Below are 18854 nucleotides of genomic sequence, written 5' to 3'. Positions count from 1 at the left end.
CAAGTCTAAGATCCGGCTGGCAGCTTGGCAGCATAGTGCCAGGGTGAGAATGCATCCCCTGCTGCACACCTGAGGTTGTGTAGAAACGCAGCAGAAGCCGTGCGCCAACGCTTACTTTCACACTGGTACAAAGATCGGGCACCAGATTTAGTAGAACATCCGGGGCGCCAACTCCTTTCAGGGCGAGCCAAAGTGCTGATCTGTCGGCAGAATCAAAAGCCACTTTGATGTTGATATACACCACATGAAGCAGGCAATTAAATTCTCAGTGCAGCTCAGCTGGAAGCTGTAGCGTAAGGGAAGCATTCATTATCAACCACCCAGCAGCGAAACAGCTGTGGACACCAAGTCTGTTAAGGAGCATTTGCTGCATCCTAGCAACCAGAACAGAGCGAAGATCTTTCCAGGGACTGATAGCAATGAGATCGACCTGTAGTTGCTGCACTCAGTGTGAGATCCTTTGCCTTTGTACAAAGACACTACGATGCTGTCTTCCCATTCTGCTGGCACGCTGATGCCCACACTTTTAAAGAGCAGTTGATGGAGGCCAAAAGCACCTTTGAGCAGCTCAGGTGGCATACCATAGGCACAACCATTCCGTAATGTTTGGATGGCCTTTTGTACTTCCTCGAGCGACAGAGGATCAGACACTCTTAGCTGAGAGCTAAGTAACCCTGGAGGACCTTCTTAGGGCAAGTCATGGAGCAGCCAACGTGGAAAATTCCGGTGTGCTCCTGGCAAACATTGCTAATTGCAGATCAATCTACTGGGACAGAAAAACTGAAATTGTTTACCTCTGCCAGTCTTGTCTGTGTGTGACGCAGTGCTCCTTCCATTCAGGAGATGATTCGTTTGCTAAAAGGCAGGTGCACATGAACACACATACCCACATGCAGGATCTACTTGCAAAAGTGACTCTAAAAATGGCATTGTAGGTTTCCATGCTTGGGGGGCAGGGGCTAGAGGGGGGAGTGTTGGCAATTCCATACCAATACTCCATTTACAAGTTAAAAGATTGTTTTGCAAAGAGCCAGCCCTGTAAGCTCACCCTGGGAGCCAAAGTCTAGCTGGACCCATGCTCAATTAGCAGGAATGAAGGGTCTACCCCCAGAACATAAGGTACCAGTTCTCTTGGTGATACACTAGCCAGAATCGCATCCAGCTCGCTTTCCCAGAGCGGGGTTGGCTCTGTAGGGCTAACGGGAGTTCAACTGTAAACTTATTTTTGCCTGTGGAGGAAGCAAGATGCAACACAGAACATACCTAGGGAGCAGGCTTATTGAGCAAGACTGGAAATTCCATATAGATGTTTTTCTGACCATAGCTACACTTCTGAAGAGAGTTAGGCTCTATTGTTTTTGATGCTGGTCTAGCTTCCTTCTGACGTCACATACAGTTAGAGTTCTCCTTTCAAAATGCCTTTCCATCCATAAACTTGCCTTGACCCATTAATATCTATAAGTTGGAAAGGTCTCCTCTTCCTGGTCAGTCCTTCCAAACAGGCTTCATTACAATGCTCTCCTTAGCAGTCATGTAAGGAGCAGGGCAGAGGGGCCCTCTGATCAGAAATCTGGATTCTTGGAAATTTCATCAAAACAGAGAGGGCACTCATATAATGAGGGACTGTAGGTCAGATGTGGGCATTTTACAGGCAACCACAGTCCCAGACACTTGCACCATTTCAGCACACTACCCTCACGATATCCCTTGCAGATACTTGGAGGTATTTAAAAAAAGACACCAGCCACACCAGTACTCCACAACTGGAGTACTGTGTCCAGTTTTGGGCCCCACACTTCAAGAAGGATGTGGATAAATTGGAGAGAGTCCAGCGAAGGGCAACAAAAATTATTAGGGGACTGGAACACATGAGTTATGAGGAGAGGCTGAGGGAGCTGGGATTGTTTAGTCTGCAGAAGAGAAGAATGAGGGGGGATTTGATAGCTGCTTTCAACTACCTGAAAGGGGGTTCCAAAGAGGATGGCTCTAGACTGTTCTGCTACCATTGAGATGACAGAACGAGGAGTAATGGTCTCAAGTTGCAGTGGGGGAGGTTTAGATTGGATATTAGGAAAAACTTTTTCACTAAGAGGGTGGTGAAACACTGGAATGCGTTACCTAGGGAGGTGGTAGAATCTCCTTCCTTAGAGGTTTTTAAGGTCAGGCTTGACAAAGCCCTGGCTGGGATGATTTAACTGGGAATTGGTCCTGCTTTGAGCAGGGGGTTGGACTAGATGACCTTCTGGGGTCCCTTCCAACCCTGATATTCTATGATTCTATGACTTCACAGAGTACAGACTGAAGAGTCTAAAACTGACACTTAACTGTGTCACAGCCTTGGGAAAAAGCTTTCGCTTGGCTAGGAGCAAACATCCTCATGTCCTGCTTTGCTCAAGCTCAGCATCTATTTACCTACTGCTGTGCTCACCCCTCCTCTGCAACGGCCAGGCTGGCCTGAGCTGGGCCATCGCTGGCAGAGCGTCAGCACCACGTGAAAAGGAAACACGGCACGTTTCCATTTTGGGCCTGGGGGGAAAGGAAGCTGAAGAGCAAATGAAACTTCCAAAGCACCAGCTCAGGTTAGGAAATGGTTTGAATGAGACACTGCCCAAACCTAGCTCCCAAAGGCCTTCCTCCGTGGTTTTGATTCATACGGAACTCCTCATTGAGGAAGTAAAGGCTCTGCACCACTGTCAATGACGGGCAGACGCTGCAAATTCGGCTGTTACCAACGCATGTGCTTGTGTGGCAGGTGAGTTTGCCGAATGTGCTGAGGTGCCTGGTGGTGGAGAGCGGGAGGGGCTCCAAGTTTACTCTCCTCCTCCACGCGCCGGCAGGCCTTTCATATGGCACAGACACAGCTTTGGGGCTTAAAGAGAAATTAGCCCTTGAACAAGAACACACAGTTCAGAAAGTTCTCACTGCCCCATACTGGGCCGTGCCTGCCCACGTGACCAGTCTCCTTTCGACCGTCCGTTCAAAGACCCAGGCAGTCCGGTACCTGGGGAGAAGACTCGGGGCCTTGACGCAACACAATCAAGCAGCAGGCTGGAGGGGGAACCCATGTAATAGACGCTACAAATAGGATTCAACTTCAACAGTACGTCCCATTGAAGGGGAAAGGAAGCTATCCATGCCTCCGGTGATGGAGACACGTGGAAGCCAGACAAAGGGTCGTTATCTAGAGAAACATGGTGGAAAAACACACCCAGCTAAAAAGGGGAGAACTGCGCAGCAGCAAACTGTACTAATGAGTCCAACGGGCGTGTGGAGGGGATCATTACCACACAGTTTGTGCTAATTGCCATCAGAGCCTCCCCAGCTACATTTGCAAACAAGCATTAAGCTGCTAAAGTACAGCAGGACTTCAGGCAACTGCTAATGAGTAAATGGAGCAAATTAACTAATTAGAAGAGTGACAGTCAAATGAGTAATGTCAGGAAGATGATGTATTCCCATGGTGATAAACACTCAGCGGCAGAGAGGCCATTTTGAGGAACGTGTCACCTTCTCCCTGTTGGTGGGCTGCGCTCTCAGAACCAGCCTCCCTTCGCGCGGCGGCCAAGTTAACAAGGCAGAGGCTTTACAAAAATTATACTGTGTTTTCTTTTCGCTAATTCTGTGCCGATGAAACGCACCAGATTAGCTGTTCACAGGGTGCCGCAACAAAGCCAGCACAATCGTGGCACGGCAAGCTCCCCTCCTGTCAGTTCTGCCACCTACCCAAAAGAGACCACCTCTTGAGATGGATGGGTCTCCGTGGCCTACTCAGACCTGGGTCCCTCTGCTTACAAGGGCAGGTCAATGCTGGGTTTTGATGGGGATGCCTGTTTACTCTGAACTGAGACTAATTCGTTAAAGTTGGACCGAACAGCGGTTACAGGGTCTGACTTTGGCTGGGCTTTCAACCAGTGACCCCAGTTCCCTGGCCCCTCAGCTGCCCTGAATGGCTCTTTAGGAAGGAAATTGCTACTGGATGTCATGAGAGGAGATTTTAGCAGGGCTACTAGGCTTGGCCCAATCCCCTGAAGTCAATGGGGGATCTGCACCCTGCCATCCTTGCCCTTGCCTAGCAGTCACTTAAACCCTTTATGGCACCAAAGCCTCCTATGCGAAATACCCAGAACTGTGCCCGTGGTGGCAGCACCCATCGTAGGAGCCTCCTGGCTGCGCCATTTGAGGGAGAGTCCAAGGAGCAACTCCCACTGAACCCATCAATCTCAGCGGGTTGCCCAGCCCTGACCGGTGAACCCAGCCCATAAGTAACCAGGCAGGCCTCACTGACTAGAGCAGACTGGACGCATCAGGTATAAATCTGGGTCATGCCAGGCTTTGGGGCTGCCGGGAGTTACCAGTGAAGCGCTTAGCTTCTTCATCTCCCTTCCCCCTGTGTAACAGTTTAAACGACCAGTGCAGAGGGGGGTTTTCGGGAGAGGGGAAGGAGCACTGATCTGGGCAGGAAACGCAAAGCTGGTGGCGACGAGTCCGAAAACATTCTGGTGCTGGCTGCACGGGGATAAGCACATTGTGACCTGGCGGCTCTTACCTGCATTGGCCTGGAGAACATGGTGGTCAGCACTTCTTTCCTGGCCTCTGCATAGCTGTCTGCACCAAACATTTCATTCAGACTTTTCTGGAAGGAGAGAAGGGGGAAAGAAACAGGTGAAAGGCTCTGGGGGAGAACAAACAAGTCCTGCTCTTTGCGCTGTTTTACTGCTCCGGGGATTTCAGAAAGTGCAGACCCTTTACAACAAAAATCCCCTCTTCCTTGTTTGCACCCATCACTTAGAAACGTGAAACGGAAATGTTTTCCTCACTAAATATGTTTCCTCCATATGCACAGCCTGGCTGGCTACAGCAAATATGTTTCCTCCATATGCCAGCCTGGCTGGTTTTTCATGGTCCCGGCAGCCCGGCTGGTCCCAGCTTGGTGCTCACCGCCTGGTTGGCTAGGACAGGGCTGCCTTGTGGACACCGTTTCTATATATTGCAGTCACTTATGATATTGCTCAGCATCTGCCTTCCAAAGGCAGCAGCCATGTGGGGCAGAGAAGCCAGGGGAATAATCTCCGAACATTCAGAGAGATGGACTTTTATCTTCTCCCTCTCAACCTGCAGGTCAAACCCCAGGGCCTTGTGACCAGTTCCCTCCCATGCAGCAAAGCATATTCCACTGCCCTGGCTCAATGCACTGTGTAGCGCTCCGAGGGATGCAGCAGTCTGAAGCCATTGTACTAGGCTAGTAACAAGCAGCACTGCCTCCTCCTCCTCATTGGAAAGGCCCCACATGGTCAAAGCTCGGAGGAAAAGCATCCCCCTGTCTTCAGCATCCCTGACAAGGAGCTCGGTGCAAGTCCCAGAGGAGGGAGCAGAGCGGTGAGGCCGCACCTAACAGAACAGTACGAGGGAGGCTGACGATGCACTGTATTAACAGTATCACCAGCAGTCCAGGGGCAATGAAAAAGAAAATACTGGAGCCCCGCATGCTTCACTTTCCATCTGAAGTGAAGCTTTAACGCTCTCTTCATTTCAGCCCAAGCCATGGTTTGCAGTATATACATATACAGTGCATGAGATTTCCCAGTACGGCTCCGCAGTCCCACCCCTGAAACCATCATCTTTCTATGCAGAAATTGCTTTATTGCAATGACTGGCTGGTGAGAACAGAGCTAACCAGCGACAGAAACGGCAGGCTGCCCGAACACACAAAACACACTGTAGCCTCGTCGGAAACCTCTATGCTTCTGCCCCAGCTTTTCCTTCCCCTCCCCAGGGAGCGTGCTGCTTTACATACCCCTAAGGGTGTCACGTCTCCGAACAGGGGCTTTGCTCCAGATGGAATCATTACCCATCCATCGCCGTGGGTGCTCATGGGGGGGTGTCGCAGCCTGGGGGCGTCACGGGCGCTGGGGGGTTGGCGACCCTGCTCTGGGGGGACGTGGGTGCTGGGGGGAGTTGTGGCCTGGGGGAGGGGGGAGTCATGGGTGCTCGGGAGGGGGTGGGTTGCGGCCTGGGGGGTTGGTGGGGCTGGGGCAGGCTCCCTACCCAGCTCCTAGCTCCATGTACTGCCTCTGCTCTGCCCCAAGCCCCAGTTCGGCAGCTCCCACTGGCCGGGGACCACGGCTAATGGGTGCTGTGGGGGTGGTGCCTGCGGGCAGAGGCAGCGTGGAGCTAGGTGCTGAGGCAGGGAAGTTGCTGTTGCCCTTCCAGGGAGTCCCCCCCACCGGATAGGCACCCCAGCCCTGAGCCCCCCTCACACCCAAACTCCTGCTGCTGGGGGGCGGGGGAGGGAGGCGAGACTGGCCCAGCAGTGGCCGGTGTGCCTGGCCCAGGGGCTACCCGAGCTGCTTAGGTGGCCCCCGGGCCAGGCGCACCGGCCACTGCAGAAGTCACGGTGGTCATGGAAAGTCACGGAATCCATGACTTCCGTCACCTCCGTGACCAACACGGAGCTTTACTTAGAGCACACCCATCAGCACAGCATCTAGGCATCAGGCAAAACAAAGATTTGTGTTGAATGTATTCCTAACAGCCCATACTCTTCTCCATCCCTTACTTCAGCCGCGGCTAGAGAGCTCTTTCCTATCCATCTACTGCTTCAGCACTGCCCACTCCTCTGCTCTCATTACGCTGTTAAGTTCTTTGCAAAGATTCCTTGGATTTCCTGTCTCTGCAAGAAACACCCAGGACCCGGAATCTGAGGGGTTCCGAGCGCTTTGCGCACACGTCAGTCAGACCGTGACACCCCCAGTGGGGGAGCATGTATCACCTAGCAACCTATGATACTTATCCAGCCCCTGTTACTGGCCTGAGCACCCCATCATCTTTCACGCATTTATCTGCCTAGCAGCCCTGGGAGGGAGGGCAGGGCTAGTGCCCCATGGTACAGACGGGGACCTGGGGCACAGAGAGGTTGCATGACTTGCCCAAGGCAACCCAGGAAGTCTGGGGCAAAGCAGGAATTAATCCTGGTCTCCCACTTCCCAAGCTAGCCCCTAACCCGTGGGCCACCCTCCCTATTCCACCCGCTGTACAGCGAAGGCCACGGAGCAGGAACGTGACTTAGACGAGATCAGACTGACGCAGTCAGCGGCACTAGTGGAACTCAGGAGGCCATATCGCCAGTTCCCGGCGCTAACCACTACACCACACTCCTCCCAGCAAACATTCGCCGGCACCAACTGTCCGCTGCATTTGGTACTAGATCCGCTGTGTCTGGCTACAGCCCGATTTGAGGTCAGACTCTGATGTGTGAGGCTGCAGCAGGGGAGGCCACGCCACGGTGGATGCTGACCCTGGAGATGACATTTTAAACCCTTGCAAACCCTGCTTCTTTGCTAACGGAGAGGGAGGCAGGGGGTGTGGCCTCTGGCGCTGCCTGTCATGATCCCACCGAATCTCCACCTCTTCTCTATGACAATTCTTCGTGTGGTTTGCATGCTGCTGACTTCCACTTCTGGCCAGCCACTAGCTCCCTCAGTGGTCACAAGCAACTTGCTTCAGCTCTCTGCCGTGACCTGCCCAGCCATACAACAGGGAGACCCTCCCCGCCCTGACAAGGGGCTGCGGGGGTTAACCAGCTACTGCGAGGGCAGCAATCAAGAGATGGAAAGTGCTGGGTAGTTTTTAGGATTGTCTTTCCCTCAAGAGCCTCCCCCCTCCTGGCTCATTATCAGTGATCTCCTCCAGTCCCCAGGGGAGATGGCTCGAGAGAGCAGACAAACACTGGGCAGACTAATACCTCTTGGGGATTTGTCATCTTTTCTGCAGTGTCAGTGGCTTCATTTTTATGCCCTGTGAAGAAAATCACATCTCTCTGCACGAGGTGTTTGTTGGGAGCCCCGGTTTGAGACAGGAGGGTATAACCAGACTTTTCTGAGAGGCTGGGTCTAGTGGAGCACAGAGACCTGCCCCCCGAACCCTGCCACCTGGCTGAAGACAGGGCAGGAGGGTTTCAAATGGAGGACTCGCGTGGCAATGCACGCCCTGTTCTTTATGCCCAGTGCGTGGCTACAAAGGCGAGCCTCATCTCCAAACTCCCCTGGACACCCCCTTGGCCAGCTCTGCACAGTCAGCTGTAGCCCTGTGCAGAAGACAGGGCAGATCACCCAGAGAATGGAGAGCAGGTAAACACAGGCCATTATACAAATGCTGTCGGTGAAAGTATCAGTAACCCCAGGAGAGCTTAACCGGCTAAACATTCTCTGTTGATGCAAATCCCCAGTGCGGTCTCCACTCACGTGCAGGGCCCCTGCGCTGCTGAAATCTATGTCCAGTCCCATCTGGTCGCAGAACTCCATGAGGTCGTTCAGCATCTTTGTCTGGGGTGGGGGGTGACGGCGCAGCAGGGCCTGTTGGGGGAAGGAGCGGTAGATCTGATGGGCGACGGCCATGTTTGCCAGCAGCATAAATTCTTCCACCAGCCTACAGCAAGGAGAGAGGCATCATGAGAGTTAAAGCAGGAAGCCCCTGGGGCCATGAAGTGCCAACCTTAATCAACAGCTTGTACTCAATGCTGGGAGCTAGTGCAGTGTGAGTGCATAGGAGAGCGGTTATTAGTAGTGGCTTAAGAGGAAGATTAGACCTGAGATACCAGCAAACCTCCCCAGATCCTCTCTCTCCAGCTGAGGTTCCTGTGGGCCATCCTAGTGGTGCAGACAAGCAGAAGCCAGCAATAAATGGACAGCTCAAATTACAATAAAATAATCCCGCTGCAGGTCATCGTATCTCCTGAAACATTTGACAAGAAAAGCAAATGCAGTGTGAGTGATAGCACGGAAGACAAACACAGATAGCTGTCTTCCTGAGCCAGAGGAAACACAGTGCCCCCCCCCACCCCCACTTCATCTCCCACCCTGAGAACGACATGTGTGGTCAGCACAGCTGCATGAGTTTCAGGCGAATTTCCACGCTACGAATCTGCCTTAGCGTTCGCCTTACACAAATGCTGAGCGCACAGCTGGAAACGCAGACAGATGGCCAGGAAAGCAAAGTAGCTTTTCTAAGTGCAGGGCTGAATGTACGACAAAGACAGCACTGGGGCTATCCATGGCTTCTCCCCCATTACGAGCACGGAGACCAACCCAAGCCAGCCTGAACTCTCCTTGCTCCCACTGAAAACACAGACACTGGAGGAAAACCTCACGAGCAGCACACAGGACAAAATGTAAACTATAGCACTAACGATGATCCTAACGGGGTCATGGGCTATGCTCTTCTTGCTGCAGGACTGTGTCACAGGAGATGTGTTTAACAGGGCTTGGATAAACAGAGAAATGTGTTTAATTGGGCCTTCCACCATTTGCTCCACATAGTCGGTGGATTTCTCAAGTTGTGCTAACTGCCAACAATGATAATAGAGCTGTAAAAGCAACATCACACTCTCAGCACTGCATATGCATATTGCCACTAATTATGCTGGCATCTGAGCGCAGCTCGTGCATGCCAAATGGCCACAGCAGAGCAATTTGGAGAAGTCCCTTGCGGTGGAGCCCAAGTGCCTTTGTGGCAGATTTGCAGGACTAGGCACAGGACTTTGTTGTGCTCTGTGACTTAGAAATTAACAATGGAGACCACTGGGGAGTTTTACCGTGTGTGCTACTGAGGTTAACGAGCGACATGTGGATCACACTACACTGTATTCCTGGGCTATCCTACAATAATAGCACATGCCCAGACTGATTGTATGGTCAACCAATTGCACTTGCGCAGAACCCAATAGAAAAAGGAAATCATTAAAAACAAAGGAGAGGAGGAATAAGCAAATAACAGCTGTAATGAGCAAAGGGATGTAAATATCGGTTAACCGGTTCAACGATAAAAAAAAAAATCTTTAAACTGGTTAACTGAGGTCGCTCCGGCTGGCCCGGCGCAGCAAGGGCTGGGGTTCCTCCGACGGGCCAGGTGGCAGGGATCTAGGTCCCACTGCAGCTGGGGTCCTGCTGGCCCAACCCGGCCGGGGCTGAGGTCCTGCTGGCGCGACAGGGGATGGGGTCCCTCCAGCTGAGTGGCCCGGTGCGTCAACAGTTAAGGTCCAGTTAACAGTAAGCCTCATGCTAACCGGTTACCCTTTTCCGTCCCTAAATCAGCAGTGAAAATGCTCATCTGTAATGGATCAGAACTCCTACCGGAGCAGCGCTGTGGACTCTCCTTACAGAGCATGGAGCTAATAGGCCAACCCCCTGCTTTCTGCACACACAGACAGCCTAAGGGACGCTATTCCCAAAGGGCTGACAGCTGCCCTACCAGACAGGGTAGAAAAGGACGCTGGGGTAAACAGGGAAAATGGACTGGGAGAGGGCCACCAATAAGCTACTAGCACTGAAAACAGCACATGCTAATGTTGGGCCAACCACCGTTTATTTAAGTTTCTAACATTTCCCCACAAGCCCTGACAGGAGTGACACGTGCTGCAGGCGACGCGGAGGCCGTCACAGAATGGAAGCTGGGTTCATTTAATACATACCCGTGACAATACACGTTAGAGAGGGAAGTTGGAGAAGGTTAAAGCTGCTTTGGTGCAGTTCAACCACAAGATGGCAACATTGGTCCCTTTATGGCAGCTGGTACCAGCCGGCTGTTAGTCAGACTAAGGGGTAAAGCAGCATTGTGCAGGTAACCAGTTGTCCGTTCAATTGCTGTGTAAAACAGGCATTTCTAAAGGGCAAACCAAACCACATGGGGATGGCAGGGTTCAAATAGCTCATCAGCGAAAGGAAAACATCACTGGTTTCTGTAAACACCGTTCAAGATAGAATAACCACCTTGGAGTCGACAAGCCTAGTTTTCAGTGGATCATTTGGGAAGCAGAAACACATTCTTGGCAGCCTGGTACACGTACTGTCATCAGTGCCCACACTTCGACAGCAAACTTCTCTTGTGACTGGGGGCAGAAAAGGCCATTACACCACCAATCCAGGCTAACTGAACCAGTCTGGCAAGTGCTAAGGCCAGTAAAATGTATCATGCCAGATTCTTTCCTTTTCTTTCGTGCATATCACATTGCAAAGGGAAGTCAGAGATTTATAGGAGTAGGTAGAGCCACACAGACATATGGGCAGATGTCACTGGGACACAGGTGTTGCTGCAACACATCAGGCCAATGGCCCCTCTAGTCCAGGAGCCTGTCTTGAAGTGTGATCAATATCAGGTCTTTCGGAACAAGGTGTAGAACTTTCCTAGACGACAAGGCAATAACATGCCCGAGGGGGAAATGTCTTCTGAATCCCAGGCAGATAGCAGTGCTTTACGTCCTGAGGCAGGAAGGATTACAGCCCTTATAATTCTCTATCCAAACTCGTGGGAATGCAGATTGTATTTTTATTGTTCACAAGAGTGTCTAAGCCTTAGCTCTTTGCCTCACTGATAACTCGGGGCTGCAAATTTCTCCGGTTCCTTAAGCTTTGTATTTTTAAAAGAATATTTTGTTTCATCGTTGTTGTTTTGGTTTTCTTGCCTTTTAATTTTACTGGGGGTTCTTTTGTTCTCATGAGTAAGGGTAACTGGAAGCATCTGACAGATGGCCTCAATACCAGTTGTTATTTTCTTTACCTCTATCATGTCCCCTTTGATTTGTCTTCTCTGTACACTAAATGTCAGATAATGCTTCCTTCTCTCTCTGCAAATGCACTTCAATCCAGATTTGCAAAACCTCATTCTGGGGGCCCATCTCTGTCCTGACCTGCTGCTCTAGTCCCAAGCTGATCAAAGAGAGGTGCCAAATCAGTGGGTGGTTTGGGGACATGGATAGGAAGGACTTAAGATGGGACCGAGCCCTCCAAACTGCTTTCATCTGTGACATGGCAGGATGTGAACCCAGCTTTCCAGAGGTGAAAGGCTAGTGGATTAACTCACTGTGCCTAAAGCCCCTAGTTAGATGCTTTAGAAGAGAAGCTAACTAACTAAACCAGAGACTCCATAGAATGGTTCCCTGTCAACGCTTCCAGCCTCCTCCCAAAGGGGAGATGCAAGAAGGTTCAAGCGAGGCTGGGAGACCGGCAGAAGAGTTCCCTTTTCTGTTGTATCTGGTTGCCAACTCCTATAGTTCTTTACAAGCATATTTGTTTCTTCTGAACAAGGAATCATAGGATCTCAGAGCTAGAACTTCAAAACCGGCAGCCCAGAACACATGAGCAATGCTACAAGAGACCAGGACGGTCACACAAAGGAGAGAACCCGCTTTGGTAAGGCGAGAGAGTTTAGTTTCTCGTGTCCAAAGAGAAGTTAATACAGTCAGGATAAAATGTTAAAGAAAAGTGCCTTGACCATACCCTATTACATATGGCAGTTTCTAGCCCCCAGTCTGGTCGGTTTCTATTAGCCAGGGTCAGTACAGATCCTGAGCTGCTGCCACAGGTGTAGGAGCTAGGAGGGCGGGGGGTGCTGCAGCACCCCCAAGTTTTATGTGGCGCCCCGGCTGCCGGTCCCAGCCTTGGGCCCTTTACCGCTGGAGACACGGCCCTGCTCCCGGCCCCAGCTCTGCCGGGGGGGGGGGGGGTGAACAGGGGTAAGGGGGCTGGCTTTCAGCACCCCCAGTATTAAAAGTGTCCCAACACCACTAATTGCTGCATGAAGATGACCTGTGAAGGTTCTGGCCCCACTGAAGTCAACGTGGAGAAACTCCCATTGGCGTCACGAGAGCTAGAATTTTGTTCTTGACTGCTTGGACTGCGAGCGATTCCCCCCAGCTACCATATCCCTAGGGTTGGAAGAGCCAGTCTGTCCAGTTAACCCTCCTACCTGCCAACCATTTTCCTTCTGAGTCAACATTTCTCCTTATTTTCAGCAGGGTGACACTTACGTGTCTTTGTCAGCTTCAACAAAACAGACTGAGTCACTGGAGTTCTGCAAGCGTGAAAGAGGAATTAACACTGAGATGCTGTCTCGGGATAGCTCAGAGATGCTTCCGTTTTAAACTTCAGACTTGCCGGGAATTTAGTTGCCGAGGACAATGTGCACGGAGTGCCCGTCTCCAGAGGGAAGATCCCCAAATGGGCAGAAGGGAAAGGTCACATCTAGGCTAAGGTGAAGCATGAGAAATTCCTGCCCAGAAAGGGCTTGATGGACACCGAGGGAATGAGTCACGATTTCAAACGAAAGGACTCTTTCGCCCAGTGTTTGAGAGCTCACCCACTTCAGCAGAGGAACCAGGTCTGTGGCTCAGATCCCGCAGGACCCACATCTGGCTCGAACACGTTAATGCGTAAGACTCACTGCATACATGAAGGGCAGTGAAGTGTTTTCTTCTTTGGGATCTTATAAGGGAGGGAGAGTGTGCATGGATGTTTCGAAATCTGTGTTGTTCACCTTTAAGGGGAGGAGCATGGGCAGTTACCCGGCATGGCTGGCTGGCTAAAAGCAGAAATCGACCTGGAGAGGTGAGGGCCTGTGGGCGTTGTCAGCACAGGCTGCCTTCCCACCTCCCCAGTCGTTATCCCCAGCCTCTAGGGCTGTAGAGCTGCAAACCAGGAAGCCCCCCCAGGCCCCTCAGCTGTAAAGAGCTGTTTTCGAATGGAGCTACCGCAGGCTGTAACTCCAGCTAACTTTGAGAGCGCAGGGCTTCAAGTCAGCAAATGCTACTTTGTGGTTCGGAAAAAAGAAATGGATCATAAGGCAGCCTGGAGCTGAAGTTTGGCTGGCAGCATCTGGAGGCCAGCGCCGAAGCCTGGCTCTGTCATTAACAGGAGCAGAGCACTGAAACTGCTAACTGTCGGCAGGTCAAACGACAAGAGGGATTTTTTTTTTCTTAAAACAGCCTCACTTGGAGTTTGGCTGGGTCCATCTGGCAGGCTGGAGCGAAAAGAAAAATATTTCATGGCTAAAAAAATGGAGACAGAGAGACTAGTCCATTTGAATTTGTACTGAATGAATCCCATGTGAAATGCTCTCCAACACCATCGGTACAGTTTCCTCTGGATCAGCTGAGCTATCCTTGGCTCCCAGCTGCACAAAATCCCATAAACAATATGCTCTGAACTTTTGCCCTTTGTGCACTCATGCAAGGTTTCCATATCCCCCCCGCACAGAGAGGTGGGTCAGAGCAGGTGCTTGCCCTGGCCACAGGTTCTTACTGATGATGGCAATCCTGCTCTCTGCGCCTGCCGTACAGAGAGGTTTCCAAACCTGTGCACTGCAGCATTGAGAGAGAGAGAGAGGACAGCCTAAGAGCCCTGTAAGATGCAGAAGCAGGGCCTGCAAACTCGGTTTTCTTATTAATTATGGGCTGGATGCAGGAGTCACAGCATGAAATTCCATGGCCTGCATTATGCAGGTGGTCAGACTGGGGGTAACAAGTGATTAAGCCACACAGTCAATGGGACTTAAGGCTCCCATGTCACTTTTGACCATGGACCTTAGGAGCTTTGGGAAGTGTTATCCTAGATGATCATAATGGTTCCTTCTGGCCTTAAAATACATGAAATATTGGATTCGCATCCCAGCTCTCAGCACAGTAAAGCTCAGGCAAGTAGAGTGTGGGTTTGGGCTGCCGTTTCCATGGCAGGACTGCTATCCAACCACCTTCTGATCTCGTAATCTATACTCTTCCTGCTTAGCTTCCCAAACGATATTAATAAACCAAAGGTTACTGCACTTACAATGTAGTTAGTGCAAGCACAAGCCAAACAGATTGATCACAGCAACACAATTCTCAGAGCAGCAGCCCGGGGTCCAAATGTTACTGACCCACTGGTGCCTAAGCACAGTACCGTGAGGGTCATGAGACAGGATAAACTAAAGCAGCGGCTCTCAACCTTTCCAGACGACTGTACCCCTTTCAGGAGTCTGATTTGTCTTGTGTCCCCTGCAACTTTCACCTCACTTACAAACTACTTGCTTACAAAATCAGACATAAAAATACAAAAATGTCACAGCACACTATTACTGAAAAATTATGTATTTTCTTGTTTTTCCTATATAATTATCAAATAAATCCACTGGAATATAAATATTGTACTTACATTTCAGTGTAGAGTATATAGAGAGGTATAAACAAGTCATTGTCTGTATGAAATTTTAGTTTGTACTCACTTCACTAGTGCTTTTTATGTAGCACTTTGTAAAACTAGGCCGATCTCTAGATGAGTTGATGTATCCCCCTGGAAGACATCTGCTTACCCCCAGAGGTACATGTACCCCTGCTTGAGAACCACTGAGTGAAAGCACGCCTATTCCTTTGTGCAAAAGCTTGTTTGACTTTCAGTCTAGTTATCTCAGTCTTAGAGGAGAGGTGACCAAACAGGTATATTCCTAAAGTTAGTATATCCACACTGCTGATATATGGACACAAGGGGCCAAACCCCACACTGTGCATAGCCCTATCAGGATGGATCTTCCTTACCTCTGACAAACACCTCAAGGGTCAGTCTCTTCTTTATACTTTGGCAACACTTATCTAGCTTGTCATACCAATAAAGTCTCATTGAATTGAACAGAGTCCGTCAGGGTCTCACTTCACTTGAGACCTTGGGCTGGTCTAAGACTCATGGCTCTGTCGCTAATGCTTCACCTGGTCAGCTGGATATTCTATTAGTGCTGAAAGCATCCTCCCACTTTCCTTCTTTTTTCAGCAGGATGAAAAACCCTGGTCACAACATTAGACAGCATCTCAGAACAGAGCCCAATATGACCAGGTAATTCTTGCAAAGGTTACCAGCTTCACTTCATCTTGTAGCTGGTGGCCCTTGTTACAAATCCCATCAATTGGTTTCCATTCCGTCTCAAACCCAGGCTAAACTCCAGCCCCACCCTTCCACTTCTGACAGGAAAGACAGCCATTTGCTGCTTAAATTCCTTCCCAAGCTTCAATCCACCCTGCAGACTGACCCGCTGTCTTGTTTCTCAATGCCGTAACCAACAAGCCTCTTTCCACACTTCCCTATCCAGCTGGTCCCCTCCACTCCACCTTTCCAACCTGCACTCGTGTTTCTGCTTCACGCATCATAGGTTTATGACTGGATCCAAACATGACTGAACGGTAAGGTGGGTCAGAACGACTAATATGGGGTCAGGTTTGGATTTCAATATAAACCATACAATAATATCAAAACTCAGCACTAAGTCGCAAGGGAATTCTCTGTCTTGACAATTAATGCTCCTTTTTTTCTTGGACATTAAACCCCAAACACCACCATTCACTCTGGTGGCAGTCTGAGCTTCTGCGCTCCCTCCCCAAGAGCCGCTCCAGCGTTAGATCACCTCTGTTCTTGCCTGCTAGAGGATACACAGAGATCTAAGTGGTAAGCTTCACAGGAGGAGCCATGCTTTTTTACCTGTCTGAAAGGGCCGGATGGCACTCTAGCACATGAATTGCTGATACCCTAGTCCCCTGGTAGTCTTATTGAAGAGCGATCCATTAACAAGTGAGGGTCTGAAGCTGCTCTGAGGAACCCTGACCACAAAGCTCCTTGGTACTAGTATTACTCTGTAGCCTACCAGTAGAAAGCTACCTTTATAAGGGGTCATTTTCCACAAAAGAATGTCACAATATTATACATGGACTTGTCTTCATATAGAAAGAAGCAGCAGCACCGATCACCTCTAGCGTCTGAAGATCAAGGAGTGTGGCAGAATTAATTGCCTGAAAAGTGCAGGACTCTACCGAGCAGAACTTCACTGCAGCTCATCCAGCATGCTTTCTTGAGAGAGTTAAGACCAACAGTCTACTCTAGTGGCCTAGATACAGGAGGATTTTTTTTTTTTTTAAATCAAGTAAGTTTGCTTTTGATTACTGTTCTTTCATGAAGTGAGGGAACTTAGAAGGTTTCAATAAAAAGCAACATTAACTAACCCCAAGTCTCTTCAGAGTACCGCCAATGACAGAATCATGCTCTTTGGCTAGTAGCGGCTAAAAGGCTTGCAATGGCTTAATTCTTTTTCAGTCCAGCCTCCTGCAACAGGGGTGTAGTGTGTCTTAACAGAGAATGCTTTTCCCATCCAACCACCAGGTGCACCTTTCCATACAGAGTCCAGAATTTCATTCCTGATTGAACAGTTATGAAAATTAAATCCCCTACTATTTAGAAATTGGATTTTGAAGTTATAGATGAGCCTTATATAGAACTTGCAGTGTTGGTGTGGGGCTGCCTTTGCCAAAGGGGGTTGCCAAAAGCCAAAACACACACTATTTTTTTTAAAGAAAGAAACCCAGAAGTGCTGGCGGGGCCTGGCTTGATGAAAGTAATTTGTGTTATTTTCATCGCCAGCAATAGCGTTGAACAAAGCAGAGCCGAATAATGGAATTACTCCACTTTCTGAGATTGCTCAATTAGCTCTTGGTTAAAACTGTTAACACTGAAACTTGATGAGAATAGCAGCTCCAAGGCACTTTCAGATTCAGATCTGACAAAGCCAGAATGGCTTCTCTCTCTAATGAATTCCCTTGCTCGGGCATAATGCCCTGTTTATGAGCTAGAGTACTGTCCCAGCAACAGCTGCCTAGAACATGGATGAGTGGAAGATTTTTCTGAATATGAATGTCATTTACTGGCCACTCTCACCCCTTTAGGCTGGAAATGCCACTACACCATTTTCCCACTTTAACCAAATTAAGTGCAGTACAGTGGAAAGCTGTTTAAGTCCTCGGTACTAAAGCCAGGCTATTGGAAGCATTCAGGAAGATTAGCAATTAATTGCTTACAGCCTAATGGGCTTGGGTTGCACACAGGGATTCAGAACTCTGAAAAACCTTAATCATTTGCCAACGGTTCTTGGCTGGTGCTGGCACCCCTGCCCGTTGTATCATGGGGCTGGCTGAATTTGGGGGAGGGTCTTTAGGGAGGATATTAGAATATCGAAGAGTACGACTGCTAACAAAGAACACGACAGCCCCTCTGAGCTTTGCTGCAGGAATGGCAGCCTGCAGCTCATGGGGGACAGTTCTAGCAGACCCAGGGTCACCTTCCTATTTAACAAGGAGCTGAAACGATTGGTCTCATCATCACATGCGCCACCTTGATTCCAGCAGAAAGTAATCTGATCAAAACCAGAGAGAGTCCGCAGAGTGGGCTTAGTCTCTGCAGGCTGGGCCTCTCTATTAAAGGTTGGTGTGAGTGAAATCTGCGCCATCTCGTGGAAATTCACTACAACCCTGAGACTGTTAGCGAGATGCTGATGTGATGCTCAGTTGGGCAAAGTGTGGGCCTCCTGCAGTGCAGTGATCCGCTGCTTGAGGCCTAGCAAAGAACCCATGCATTAAGCCACCACGCTGAAATAAATGTTCTTAGTGTCCACTTCTGTAATCTGACATGGAAACACGAATTTGTTAGTACTCTGAGCAGAGGGGTGTGTGTGTGTGTGGGGTGCACGTTTGGAAATACACTCTTTGTTCTTGGCTTCAGTGCTCACTGGAGTTTTCTCCCAAAAGCTTCTGCTGTCTTCTTCCAGTGTCCTGTATTTTAGCCACACAGATGAACAGCTGAAACACCATCAGGAGAACTCCCTGTCAGTACAAAGAACAGGGACAACTTTCCCTCATTCCTTCTCCATTCGTCTGTTAAATGTGAAACAGAACTCTAGAAGTGCCATTAACCCAGTGTCATTGTGCCTATCTTGCAGCAAGTAGCCTATATTCTCTCTTCGCTCACTACACCACATCCTACAGATGGTGCAATGGCTCGGGGTAGCTGCAGGCATTCAGTGTTGTTGCTGTCCAGTATTTCCTAGCTTCTCTCGGTGTCTCAGCAGAGACATGCCAGCATTTTTAAAGGTACGGTCATTTTTGTTTTCTTAAACACAAGCCAAAATGTTCTTTGTATTTTTCCCAAGTGGTTTCATACATGGCTTCAGACTGTTTTGGGTAGCTATTGCAATGTGTTCTGCAGCACACCTTGGCTATTTTGTTTGGCATCCTAATGTTG

The 18854-nt window shown here is 49.8% G+C and overlaps 1 protein-coding gene across 8 annotated transcripts in view; it reads right to left on the bottom strand.

Moving 5' to 3' along the window:
- DIS3L2 (DIS3 like 3'-5' exoribonuclease 2) overlaps positions 1-18854 on the bottom strand; it is a 285705-nt gene that overhangs the window by 20098 nt on the left and 246753 nt on the right. For all 8 annotated transcript variants that reach the window (XM_073359152.1, XM_073359149.1, XM_073359151.1 and 5 more), the window contains 2 exons: positions 8241-8424; positions 4547-4633 (listed from right to left, as the gene is read on the bottom strand). In XM_073359152.1, the coding sequence (XP_073215253.1) occupies positions 4547-4633; positions 8241-8424 (271 nt within the window). The remainder of the gene's footprint in view (positions 1-4546; positions 4634-8240; positions 8425-18854) is intronic.

This window comes from Lepidochelys kempii, chromosome 9, assembly GCF_965140265.1.
Source record: "Lepidochelys kempii isolate rLepKem1 chromosome 9, rLepKem1.hap2, whole genome shotgun sequence".
Taxonomy (NCBI): Eukaryota; Metazoa; Chordata; order Testudines; family Cheloniidae; genus Lepidochelys; species Lepidochelys kempii.
This window is presented reverse-complemented; position numbering and strand designations above follow the sequence as displayed.